The 13,411-nt window shown below is 38.7% G+C and overlaps 1 protein-coding gene across 1 annotated transcript; it reads right to left on the reverse strand.

The window, feature by feature from the left end:
• Positions 1-5,934: 5,934 nt before the first annotated feature.
• On the reverse strand, positions 5,935-13,330 carry c1galt1b (core 1 synthase, glycoprotein-N-acetylgalactosamine 3-beta-galactosyltransferase, 1b). Its single transcript, XM_042406918.1, has 4 exons — positions 12,463-13,330; positions 12,022-12,295; positions 9,477-10,141; positions 5,935-9,083 (listed from the first exon to the last, which is right to left on the reverse strand). The coding sequence occupies exons 2-4, from the start codon at positions 12,245-12,247 to the stop codon at positions 8,772-8,774; spliced, it is 1,203 nt and encodes a 400-aa protein (XP_042262852.1). The 5' UTR covers positions 12,248-12,295; positions 12,463-13,330; the 3' UTR covers positions 5,935-8,771.
• Positions 13,331-13,411: the final 81 nt, after the last annotated feature.

The following is a 13,411-nucleotide window of genomic DNA, read 5'->3' on the forward strand; positions in this document are numbered from 1 at the left end:
TTTGATTATCTGGGGCCAGGACTTCTAATCATTTAACGAAGGCTATAATGTCATTATTTAAACACGACCAAAGAAATGGCATGATTGTCAGCTTCTACAAATATATAGTTTAAGTTTTGACAGTTTCATAATGTTCTCATTTATTAAAACAATATTTGTGTGCACAAATATATAATTTAAATTTTCAAAATCATATATAACCTGTCAATTAATAAGAAATATAAAAACACAAGAGCCACGACCAGAGGAGCGAGAGGTAACTGCAGAGATCCAAAGACTTGTGATTATGAACATCTGACAGAATTAAAAACACTAACTTAACTTAAAAAATAAACACACACAGACACACACACACACACACAAACTCTCGCATAACTACAGTATTTATCAGTGCATAGACAGTCATACACATATACAGTAGATTCATGCATATTCTTATGTGCACAGTCTGTTGTTTTCATCCTGAATCTGTTTTAACTTGAATGCAAATGAGCATCAATTATAGATTCTCTACCCACATTACATCTGTTGTATTGTTTCTATGTAACAATGTCTATCTGTGTTGTTCCTGTTAAATAAACTAAAAAATGAAATAAACAGTGAACTGTTAGTGAATGTTATTGGCGACTGTGTAAAGTTGGTGATGGTTTCTACTTTTCAGGTTCAAATGCTTCCCTGTTATCTCTAAATGTCAAGGCTCAGGAGATGCAGGAATGGACCCAAACGCAGAGGCCGGAATGCAGATATGAAGAAAAACTCTTTTAATAGTGGATGGTCACGGACAGGTAAACAGGGCTGAACAGAACTAGCAGAAGGCACGGCACAAAACGATCCAACAAAGACTGAACAGAAAACCCGAACTTAAAGAAACTGAACTAACAAGGAGATGAGGTGCAGGTGGGGAGATGGCTGGAGAACTCGAGAGGGGAATGAACATACAGGGAGCTGATAGGCTGAGGACACACAGGGAGCGGGGCAGGGCTGACAAGGCTAACACAGGGCAGGTGTGGGGAAGACAGCAGGGCAGGGCTAACGAGTCCAAATGCAGGGCAGGTGTGGAGGAGCACATGAACACACAAGGGAAACAGAACAAAAACCCAGAAAACAAACTCAACGCCATCTACACCAACCCATCCAAAACCAAACACAAACACAAACCCAAGCACACAACCCAACAAACCAATGATGCAGTGAAGAACCGAGGGACTAAACAAACGTGCAAAACCAGGAGACCCCACAGAACACAACATAAGCCCAAAAAAACACCTTAAGTCCAGGCAAGATGTGACACTAAAGTCATAGCAAGAATGGGCTTTTTAATGATCTCATATATACTAAAAATGTTTCTTTTATTAAATAACCACCACTGAAAAGCCTATTATATTTGCATCCACAAAGCTCATGTTAACAGTTTATTCAGTAAGATGTCTGGTGAGAAAGATGCAACAAACTGTGAGGGAGAAGTGTATGTGTGTGTGTGTGTGTGTGTGTGTGTGGTTTGGGTGGTGGGTGGAGCTCTAATTGGATTGCAAATGAGCCCAAGGACTATAATAATTAAGATCAAGAAGCTGCTGAGTGGAAAGACTTGTTTTGAGTTGGCATAGAGCTGCTTTAATACCAAACAAACTGTTGAACATTTCAGTGGTTTATTCTGAGATCAGATCAAGACTTTTTGCAGCCGTCAACAGGTAAGAATCTAAGAGAGTTATTTCCAGTAGTTTGCAACACTGTGACTTTATGATAAGTTACTTTGGTCAATTTTCTGTTATTTTACCGGTCCATTAACTCCTAATAATAATTTCCTAATAATTTGTTGAAAGTATCCTGTGGGCTATAAAACTTATTTCCAGAGAAATTTCCTTGAAAGAACAGCTTCATTTAAACCCAAGTAAATATTCATCATTAATTTAATTTTGTAACCTTTATTGTTCATATATTTTTAATTTGATGCATGCCTACAGACTAATTGCACATTTTTGCACGTTGAGCTGACCTACTGTGAATTAATTAAATGGAAGGTTACCAGTTACTGTCTCTATTTAACTCATAGCCTGATAAATGTGAAATGACTTTGTTGTTTCCAGGAGTCTTTCTAGAAGATTGTTAGGACATCAGTAAGACTTTATTATACAAGTACAAAACACATAACTGATCAAAGCAGAATGTGCATGAATATGAGGGCATTGAGGACTACTTCATACATTAATTTATATGCCACCAAATTATCTGAAATCCAGTTACACAGAAAAATGCATCTGATAAGCCTCTCTGGAAGCAGAACAGTATCTGAAGCTGTTAGTCAGATGCAAACATGTTGCTGCATGCATTAGTTATGTGTTATTTACTCTTGGGTTTTGTACCCTTACTATAAAGTGTTACCTGAATTTACGGATCAAGCTGTGGTTATTTGTCTTTAGGATTACTTGACACATAGAGTTGAATCCACTGCCCTCTGGGCTTCACATATTTTAAAAGTGATGTGTGACTGTTAGACATCAGGCTGCAGCCAATAGTTGAATACACGGTTTTAATAGTTTGTTGACAAAATACCTGAAACTCTGTCAGTAAATAACCTGATGTTGGGGCTGATTGTGATTATACAGATTATACTGTGTGTCAATGTTACACAACAGTATCCTACAAATTACACAATTACACAAAATGAATAGCTGTATCGCTCCACAGTCAGCGAGAAGATGTGTTTTTATCACTCTATCAATCTCAGGAAGGAGTCACATGTGAAAATAAAGACTGATTTAATTCAAGAGGATAAAATGACAATGAGTGAGTTATTGCTGTAGACTGACTGCATTGATTGTACAGATAACTATCACATCTAATTGCACTTAATAAACTGGCTCAGTTATAGATGTGATACGAGTGAATGGAGGCTTTAAAAAACTTAACATGCATTTAGTCTTTAATGCATTATTTAACTCATAATAGCTTATGTATGGCTTATCAATGTGCAATGTGTTTTCTATCATATCTATTGTACTCGATACAATTGCTAATAGAAAAAATAATGGATGCTGATAAGATCGTTTCCAAAACTGAATAATGAAAAGTCAGATCACCGGAGGCCTGACAACTGTCCTTGTGGGAGGAGGAGATATCTGCAGGGTCCTGGCACCGAAACAACTACATCTAACAAGACAAGAGTCTTGAACTAGAACTAGACAAGATCAGACTTTTCTGAGAAAAAGATGCGTGTGTGTTTGTGTGAGAGACAAAGGCTGCTTGTAAATGCCCAGACTTCAAACCTTTTGTACTTTAAATCCTGGATGAAACCAGGAATACTTAACATTGTCGTGAGGAAGAGAAAGCTGTAAAAGAAGAGGAGGAAGAAGAGAGTGAATATGAAAGAGGAGGAGCGGACTAAACTAACAAGAGACTCATAAAGATGACAAACAAGAGAAAAGGCGTTATCAGCCAAACAGCTGTGTGTGTGTGTGTCTTTTCTCATAGCAGACTTGGTAGCAGCACCCATCAAATGAACGAGCTTGGTTGAAAGAGTTCAACTCGTGAGGGTTTTCACTGATATGTAATATAAACATCAGTTAAAAGAAAGACTTGTGAAACATCCCTTTGCTCTGAAGTTCATTAAGCTCAAAATATTTACAATGCATCAAGTAGATAATTACATTGTGTGAGACAGGAAACATCTGTCAGCTGAGACAGTTTCATTTTCAACCCTGAAGAGCCGACTAATGCAATGCACAACCTTTAAAAAGCCAAAATTACTCCAAAACTTATTTAAAAAATATCAAAAAGAGTGTTATTAGTGTGACTGATGTTGGTCAGGTGCCGCACCAACATATCTAACCCCTCATATGATGTGACATTTGAGGGTCAGCGGTGGAAAGACTCCTGTTTCTGCTATCACAGCTATAAAATGTTTGATTCCTTTTGAAAATGATCACACTTTTTTGCTAAAACATATGAAAATACAGTGTGTGACGGTGAGGATTCTGAGAAATAAAGCGTACATGAAACCTTTATCACAGGGACATTAAACTCTCCACCTGAAACACCGGAGATAAAACATCATCATTTTCACTAATAATGAGAGAATACTGCAGCACTACAGTGTTTATTCTGCATTAAATCTAGTTATTCCCATTTCAGAGTGATGGAGAAAATTCCCAACTGCTGCACCTTTGCTTCACTGGTCGCTTTAGTCATCCTCGTCTCATTTCCTGTGAGGTCTCGGTGTGAGGAGGACGCCTACAAATCGCTGCCAGAGGTCTGACTGACCAGGATTTATCTGATAATTACAAAGTCACGTGAGCTGAATCCACATTTCAGATCCTGCAGGTTTTCAACAGGCTGACAAATAATTCGCTCTTTGTTTTCTACTCCAGGAGAAGCCAGAGTGCTGCGTTAGTAAAGATGCAGAGATGAAGAGACTTGATGACATCGATTATGACAGCTTTGTGAGTCTAATGGGACGGAGGAGCGCTCCTCAACCCGACAGTGAGTTCTCTTTTGCATTGAAGCATCATCCACAGCACTGTAAGCTTGTCTGCTGATCTGACTCGTAACTCTTTTTCACAGGTAACAGAAACAACCGATGGTCAAGAAAAAGTAAGAGTTTAAAGTGGAATTCTGTGTTAAAACAGTGTCCTGTGTTTTTTCTGTAACAAACTTGTCTGTAGCTTTATGTTATGAGTGAAAACTTGCTGTTTATCTTCCATCATCTATCACATCTTCGCTGATTTGTTGGGGGGCGAAAAACGAGTGAGTTACCTCACTGACACTGAAAGCAAGTCATACAAAGCAGTGCAATATTCTCTTGATTCCTTTAAGTCACAGCACATTTAGTCAGGACAAATACTGAAACATTAGTGCACACTGTGATTTATATACAGTCAACGGTTTCAATCAATACCAGAAATAAAAGCTGCCAGTTGTCCCACAGTCCTTCAACGATTCAAGTTACCGTCACATATTTAAGCCATGAAATGTGCAGATGACACATCCAATACATGATTTTTAACATTAAGAATATCTCATTATAATATATCGGTTGGTATTTTCACTTAATATATATAATATATTAATTAATTAATATATGATAAGGATCCTTTAAATTTGGTTAAAGTGGGATATTTTGGTCCAAAAATAAACTCAGGTTGACAAACTGTAATGGACACTTTCTAATCTATTGTACCTCAAATATACTTTTAGCATTTCTGTAATTTCTTGTTATAAAAAATATAAATATACATTTCTAACAGATACAGACATATCTGCAAAAAGATAATATCAGTCTATGCATCAGCTCTGCTGATTTATTGATTGGGCTCTACACTACGTTTATATAAACATGCTGATTGGTCAACATTCAAGTGCTGAAAATCCATTCTGCTTAATGTTAATTTTAAATGTTAAAATAACCTTAATTAAGCTTCGTAAAAGAATGAAAACATGAAGTTTTTAAGTGTAGTGATTGTGATAACTAACTAACTGCTGGCTTCATGAGTGAAGGTTAGTTCAGAGTTGCTCTTCTCTTCATGTGAAACAGGAATGGCTTGTCCGTGTGCACAGACGGAGTATTTACAGACAAGGAGAGGCGGATTCATCACTCACAACAGGCAGAGGTAAGAAACTTTGACCTGCACTCTGTTTGCTAAAACAGAAGAAGAAAAAACAAAAAGGGTCTTTGTTGTGCAATGTGTTGACTGAACCTTGTTGTCTCTGTTCAGGTTCTAGCGCTTTCTGTAGAGGGGATGTCGCAACACGTCTCATCGGCAACACAGACAGCGAAACCTTCAGTTTCTCACAGCTATTGTATCGACAGAGGACATTGTTTCTGTTATTTAACCATGAAGAGGTGAAAAAGCCATATTAACCATGCATGAATGCTTTTCTACCATCACTGGAAAATGTCCTGACACAATGAAATGACATGTAAAGAAAAATAAAACAAGATCTATGTAAAATATGCATTTATTTATAGTGATTAAAGTATCATTCACTGAAAACAATCCTGCACACCGATCACGTGCGCTCACAGATTCATTTACACGCTCAAGTGTATCGACTCAATTTAGACGTCAATACCAACATAAATACATTTCAAATATAAATACAGTACTGTACACCTTTCCCTTTGATAAAATGTGAAAGTTGTATGAAGTAGATTGTCAAGGACTGGATGTGTTGTATCACTAATATGTTTGAGTCCACTGATGGTAACAATCAGCCCTTTCCCACTGAAATGTCCCAAGACTATTAATTCAAGTGAAAGCAATCATTTTAAAAGAAACCATTATTTAAAACATGCTAATTTGGTTTAAACTAGACTTTCCCCATTTTTTAATACAAAAAACAAAACTGAACATGCTCTGTGTTCATGTACAGAGAGAAACTGAGTGTAAACATTTACAAAAGGCATTTTGATAGGCATTAGTTACCTCATACATTTTAGACGAGAATAAAAAGATTTAAGTGGTTAAAATGGCAAAAAAAAAAACAATTTGTAACACTCAAAAGTGCATTCAATAATTCTTTTCACAAATTAAGTAGAACACATTTGTTTTGTTTGAATGATCACTAAATACTGGAGCCGTTTCTGTATTTGGTAATTACTGTATCTCCAACAGAATTAAGCACGAACAATAATCCTTATTTGGTTACAAAGTAGTAACGAAAACATCATGAGTATTTGAATTTGAATATACAAACATGTACTAACTACAAAATAAAAAGGTCCAATTCTATCTGGGCCACCCAGAATTTAAAAATCACACAATGTTGCAGAAACTAAAATTGTATAAAACAAACAAAAAAAAATCTTATTAAAAAACAAACAAACAAAAAAAATGCTGTCATGAACAAGTCATCCGCTGGCTTACCAGAAGGCCATACTCATATATTGGAAGGATTCAATTAAATAATACTCCATCTGAAAGCATCACTCTCATCATGGTAATGTCACAGTGCAAAGTCATGTGTGCAGCTGATGGCTCATACAATCTCAATTTACAAAAAGGCACAAGCTAATGAGTCCGCTGGGGGAGGACAAGGGGAACTGATGTGTGTGTATTCAGTGCCGGTATCAGGATGTAGAGAGACAATGTGCCACAGATGGTTAAATGTACACAAAGTTTCATTACACAGACAAATCACTGAACTAACAACGTCCTCGTCCAGCTGCAGGTGTGTCTAACAACCGAAGACAGGTCAATATCCTTAAAGTTGGCTGTTAACCGAAGATTCGGTCATTATAAAAACTAGCTCCAAGAATAAAAAGTGACAGGAGGACAGCTTTGCTTCAAAGAAGATTTTCTCCAAGCGTTTTGTTAGAAGGACTGCAGACACAGATACGGACTTAAATTTGGTGTCATCTTTTGTGTGGTGTTTGGCTGGAATGTAGATGAATGTCCTTTTTTTAAAGCATTCAGACAGACAAGGTCACGCCACTGCATCTGTTAGCCAGAGAGAAACATGAACAATGTTTCCCTATGAAACTTTATATCTGTATTTTCAGATGTAATGTTTTGGGAAGGTGTATTATATACTGAGCTTTTTCCATTCCATGACACTTGATTAGGGCTGCAAATTTATGGCTGAAATAGTAATCGCAATTATTCTGATGAATGTTGAACGATTATTCTATTCAAAATTATTTCGCTGCATTTCAACCTAGAAAACTGCCTTCACTTTCACATGTTACAATGTCCTTGATAAACCTAAAATTACAGTAAAAACAGGACTCTAATAATAATGCCACCACAACATATAACTGATAAAACGTTCCTAATTCAACACAGAACTACATTTCTGTGTTGTGACGATGTTTTTGCCCGCAGCTCTAGTCAAGTGTGGAGGAAGCAAACACAGAAACAGGTTAAACACAGCATGGTCGACGTAACGAATGCACTAGATCAGGCACTCAGTTTTAATATCAATGAGTAGGTCTTTTGCACAGACGATATTCTGACCTGTCAGAGTAGAAAAAGCACAAGTTTAACTAAATAAAATTAACGATGACTGAATTTGATTTAGCTGTTTAAGTTTCAGAGCCATGGTGTTGCTCATGCCAGCTTACTGTCACACTGTCCAGGCTTACTGGAACATTACATGAAGTCATTTTTATGTTATTAGTAATGTCTGTGCTCCTCCTACTACGACTCTGACCAGCTGCAACACATCTTAGTCGACTTCACACTTGTTGATTAGATCTGATTAGCTCAAGGCGCATACTTGTGTCTCATTGGCCTCCAAGGCACATAGCTACCTATGTGTGAATCAAGTCAAACAAACTCCATCAAGTCAAGTACCACTTCACTGCAGAGAGTGGTAGATCAAGTTTTGGTGGGAATACTTTCTTCATAAAAAGGATTAAAAAAAAAAAAAAAAAAAGGACAAAACCAAATCTAACTGGCTTTGGAAACTACTTTCACTTCAGCACACCTTAAACAGGTGTACGGAAAGCTATTACCGACTTTAAAAGAAAGTGTGTTTAAAAGATTAGGTTAGGTTTAACGTTCGTCTTTAAAGAGTCTGTTGTAATAACCACCTAACCAACCTGAAAAACAAGATCAGTCTTGCAGTCACAGTACGCATTAGTAGCAGTCCTTCAGCTAGAGAATCCTCAAGCAATGCACTTATTTGTGGGGACACTTAAGATCAAAGTGGACCATTTTTCTAGTATTGTAGAAATGTGAGCCAGGATTACCAGAATGACTAAGTAAACACTCAAAACACACATTCTCCCCTCACTAATGATCAGTTCCTCTTAACACACCCATACAGTCCAACTGTTATTTGCCTGCTGGTGCAGCAGGGAGGCCTTCACCAGCTGCAGGAGGGGGATCTGCATCCTGTCTTTTGTCAGTCCTAGGCAGATCGTTCCCCTCTCCTCGCCCTTTTTCCTGAGAAGCCGGCTCTTTTTTTCCTTCAGCGGCGTCCCAGGAACTCAACTCCTCAAGATTGTAGCCGAGTGGAGTGGGAGGCTGGTAACGGTATTTATAGCCAAAGGCACGCAGGTGATAAGTGTAGTACTCCAATAAATACATGCGTGAAGCATCTACATAGTGGAAGGACACCGACACGTCTGAGCAGCAGTTTGGACCCTGAAGGAAAACAGAGAAAGCGGTTAAGCTACAAAGACATCAAAGAATCGAGGTTTCTACGTGTATAAAAACAAGACCTCATTAAGAATGGGTCGGTTGTACAGGTGTGGACACATTTGCATGCCTGCTGCGAGATAACAGATTCAGGAAGTAAAATGTAACAATATATCTATATATATAATCTGATAGATCAGTCACCACTATTCATCTTTCACTGCTACTGTGGCTCTACCAGTTTGACCAAGAAGAGTCTCAGACAAAAGAAACTATCTCTTAACAAATAGAGGTCTGGCCTGTCAACAAAAATGACACATCATCTGCGCAAAGATTAAAAATGCTGAGGTTGTTCATGTCAGGAATATAGAGAGATTCCACAAAGCCTTCGTCACTTGCCTCTGAGATGGGGTAGTAGCAGTAGCTCCAATACCAAAAGCTCTTAGGAAACTTGGCAGTGAGGTGCTGCTCAGGGACAAAGGGGTGAAATGTCTCCCTGTGCGTAGTGTCTCTGGAGTCCCCTGCCAGCACCCCAACTTTCTCCATGCACTGCCCCATCGCCAGGTCCTCTACTGAGGTAGTGTGAGTGCACAATTTGCTTTTAAATCCTTCTACAAATCGCCGCAGAGCCTCTTTACTCAGCACATAGCCTGCACCACCACTCATGTAGCCTTGCTTGGTGTAGGGCTTGAATCTTCGGCCAAAATAAATAGGCTCATCCGGGGTGTGGTTTGCAAGAACCCAACGCAAGTTGTCCACTATTACATAAGTGTCGTCATCTGCCTTGAGGAACCAATCAGCTTCATGACCATGATGCTCGTACGCATAATGGAAGGCCCGGATGGTTTTCCAGTACAGCTGGTCTCGGCCTTCCTTGGTACCCAGGCCCACTGTTGGGAAGTCGGGGTCGTCCACGGAGCTCATGAAGACCACAACATTGCAGTGGCGACTCCACGTGGTCTTCACATGCCGAGCCTTCTTCTCCAGGTTGTTGGGTCCGGTCATCACCCAGCAGAGAATACGCACCTTTTTGTATAGTTCATCAGCCATACGGCTATCCTCACCTGGACACAGGATATGAACATTAAAACCACATTTCACTCCATAGTAAACTGTGCTACGTAAGTATCTAGAGTAACTTGCTTGACATGTTTGTTTCAAAGGCTGTTAAAACATCCCGTCTACATAGACAAACACTAAATATGTAGTATGGATTTTAAAGGATATGGCTGGGGATTTTCTATGTTTTTTTATTGTTAACAAATCTCATGTGCAAAGCTAAACTAACAATGAACTGATCCTACTTACAAGTATTGTGTGTGTTTCCAATGCCTGATATATCTGTGCCGTAGACCTCGGTTGTTGTCCAAAAACTACACATCTATGAGCCACACTGCTACACTGGGTGACATGTCCCTTGTCCCCAAAGAATGTGGTTACCTTAATGTGTTTTCACTTTCAAGTAAGTATTTTCGTGTCAGAAAGAGGCAACTTCTCATGTATGAGGACGCGGGTCTGTTGCCATCGCTCTGCTAGTTTGTTGTGCTACATATCACAAAGTCTTGCCTTTGTACTTAACTTCTTGTTCTCATGAAAAAAAATGGTGATTGTTTACTGTAAAGAGTACAGTGTCTTCGTTTCTAAACAAACTAAAGTAACCATGTTTTTCTGTCACTAATCAACTCACAAATGCATCTATACAGATATCGCTGCAGTGAGCAAATATCAACGGCCTGGAAAATATTTGAAAATTGGACAATCATAGAACTTGTTATAATATTTTGTAAGAAACAAGTTAGTGGGACAGTGAGAATTTCTCAAATAATATCTGTACAAATGCACACAATTCAATTTAAATTGAGTCTAATTGAGATGTTGTCTAATTGTGTCTAACTGTCACTGAAGAAAGACCTCAACAGTGTGTATCTTGTATGCAGGCCTTTTTCTTTCTATTTCCCTGTGTGTCCCTGTTCCCATGTATGTATGTATGTGATGCACAGGATCCCAAAATACATGATCGCAGGATACCACAAGAAACCATATTAATTTAATAAAACGTCATTGATATAATAATGCAATGACTGAATAAGTGTCTTACTAAACAGCACCACACCTCACAGTCTGTAATATATTTGGCCTTACAGATTCCGGGAAGTACTGAAACCTGTCCAACTGAGTAAAGCTTGCAACCACTTAACGCCATTCATTCTAAGAAGCCAAAAAATTTAACTTACACTTTAATTACTGCAGTTGGTGACCTAATGTTTTGGAGCACTTGGGTCTTAAAACTTAAAATAATATGTGATACAATTTGGATATTAAATATTTCCGGTCAAAACTCTTACACCCAACAACTCACAACTTTTGCAATTGCACAGTGCAATATAAACTATCAAATCACATCAAATCGAGCAAAAAATAAATGAAATCTGTCTCAATCAATCACACACTAACTAAATTAGAGCTCCAACAATTAGTCGATTAATCAGTTGCCAACTATTTGGATAATCAATTAATCTTTTTGAGTCATATCCAAAGTCCCTGATACCAGCTTCTTAAAGGTGAATATTTTCTGGTTTCCTTAGTCTTATATGACAGAAAAACTGAATATCTTTGGGTTGTGGACAAAACAAGATATTTGAAGATGGCTCTAGGAAACAGTGATTGACATTTTTTAACCATTTTCTGGACCAAACAACTAATCAATTCATCAAAATTAATCGACAGATTGATCGATCATGACAATAACTGTTAGTTGTAGCTCTAAACTAAAGGTCTTGAAGGATTAACTTGATCCACTGGTTCAACGAGGTTTGGTGAAAAATGGTGGCATTGAATCCTTAAATAATACAACAGCCTGGATAATGACGTGGTGTTGACACACTTCTTCAATAGTGTACGTAGACATCTTTTTGAGGAAGGTGTGATATAAAGACACTCGTACCTGTATGATGAGGGTGTTTCAGGTTAAAAAGAGCAGACCTCTCCTTCTTCCATATCTTCCTCTCATCCTCAAGCTGTTGCTGGTGGTCATGAAGTTTTTCAAAACTGCTGGCTTGTTGCTCTGATAAAGTCCTCTCAAACCACACCTGCCGCAGAAACACGTACAGTGTGAAGGTCCCCACCACAAAGCCCGCATAGAAAGAGAATCTGGATCCCAGGGCCTTCATGCTGGACCAGGTGTCGTTCAACTTGGCAGTCGTTCAACTTGGCAGGTGCTGGATGAGAAGAAAAGAAAGCCAACATGGACACAAGTTTCACCAAACGGGCCCCAGTGTCGAGCTGTAAACTTTTAAGTCATGGCGAGTGTGTATGTGTGAAGAAACGAGTAAAGTGACATCTGTGAAGAAGTGTCACTCCCCGTTTAAGGAGTGGTTTAACTCACCAGCCGTGGCGCAGGCACCATAGCAGCTGTCTTATCCAACAGCTACTTCATCATAACGATACACATCGACAACTTTGAAAAGCGTAAGCTGAGCCAGTTTTGACCGCGACGTAGCGTTATTTTCTCTGAACGGTAACTTAGCTCAGCTAGCCAGACTAAACAGTTAAAAAGGTTGCTAATAGTTATCGTGACAAAATAGCGAAATAGCGAGATAGGTTACAAAAAAGCCAAGTAAATAACCTATCGAATCGGAAAAACAATTAAAATGATAGTGTTTAATCGCTGGCTCCTGGCCTAGGTGCTAACTGGCTCGGCCGTTATTTGGTCGACGCTGCTAACTTCAGTGCTAACGTTAAGTTAGCGATACTTCCTGTCGCGTCAACATAACGGTGGCTAACGGAAACCTTAAAGAGTTAACTAGCTGACCGACCGAGCAAAAACTGAAACGACTGTTAACCGAGACAAGCACGGTAAAGTAACGCTACAGACGTAAAAACACCAAGGAAAAAAATATTCCACAACGCAGCATAAACTACATTTAAGTTCTCTACATGCTGACTGACTTCCGTCCAGAAAAAAAAAAGTTATTCCGGTCAAGAATTTCAAAAGAAATGCCTCATGTGCAGAAACAGAGTAACGTGTCCCTAAGAAATATCAGCTTCTGAGAGGTTTGTCTGAGCACAGATATCTAACTTGTCAATATGTGTCCGACACTTTGGTCTTTTTCATAAATTTAATTACTAAAAAAACCCCAAAACGAACCCTGCGGTCGGACTGCCAGCAAATCACCATGGCGACCATTCACACCAACGTCACATGAAAAATCACGTTTGCCTAAACATCCAAAGGTCGTGTTCCCACTTTATCATGGCGACAGATATTCCAAGCCCGTTGATATGGAAAACACACTGTAGCTGTGTCACCTTCATAAAAGCTGACTCTGTTTGCC

The sequence above is a fragment of the Thunnus maccoyii genome, chromosome 3 (genome assembly GCF_910596095.1).
Source record: "Thunnus maccoyii chromosome 3, fThuMac1.1, whole genome shotgun sequence".
Lineage (NCBI taxonomy): Eukaryota > Metazoa > Chordata > Actinopteri > Scombriformes > Scombridae > Thunnus > Thunnus maccoyii.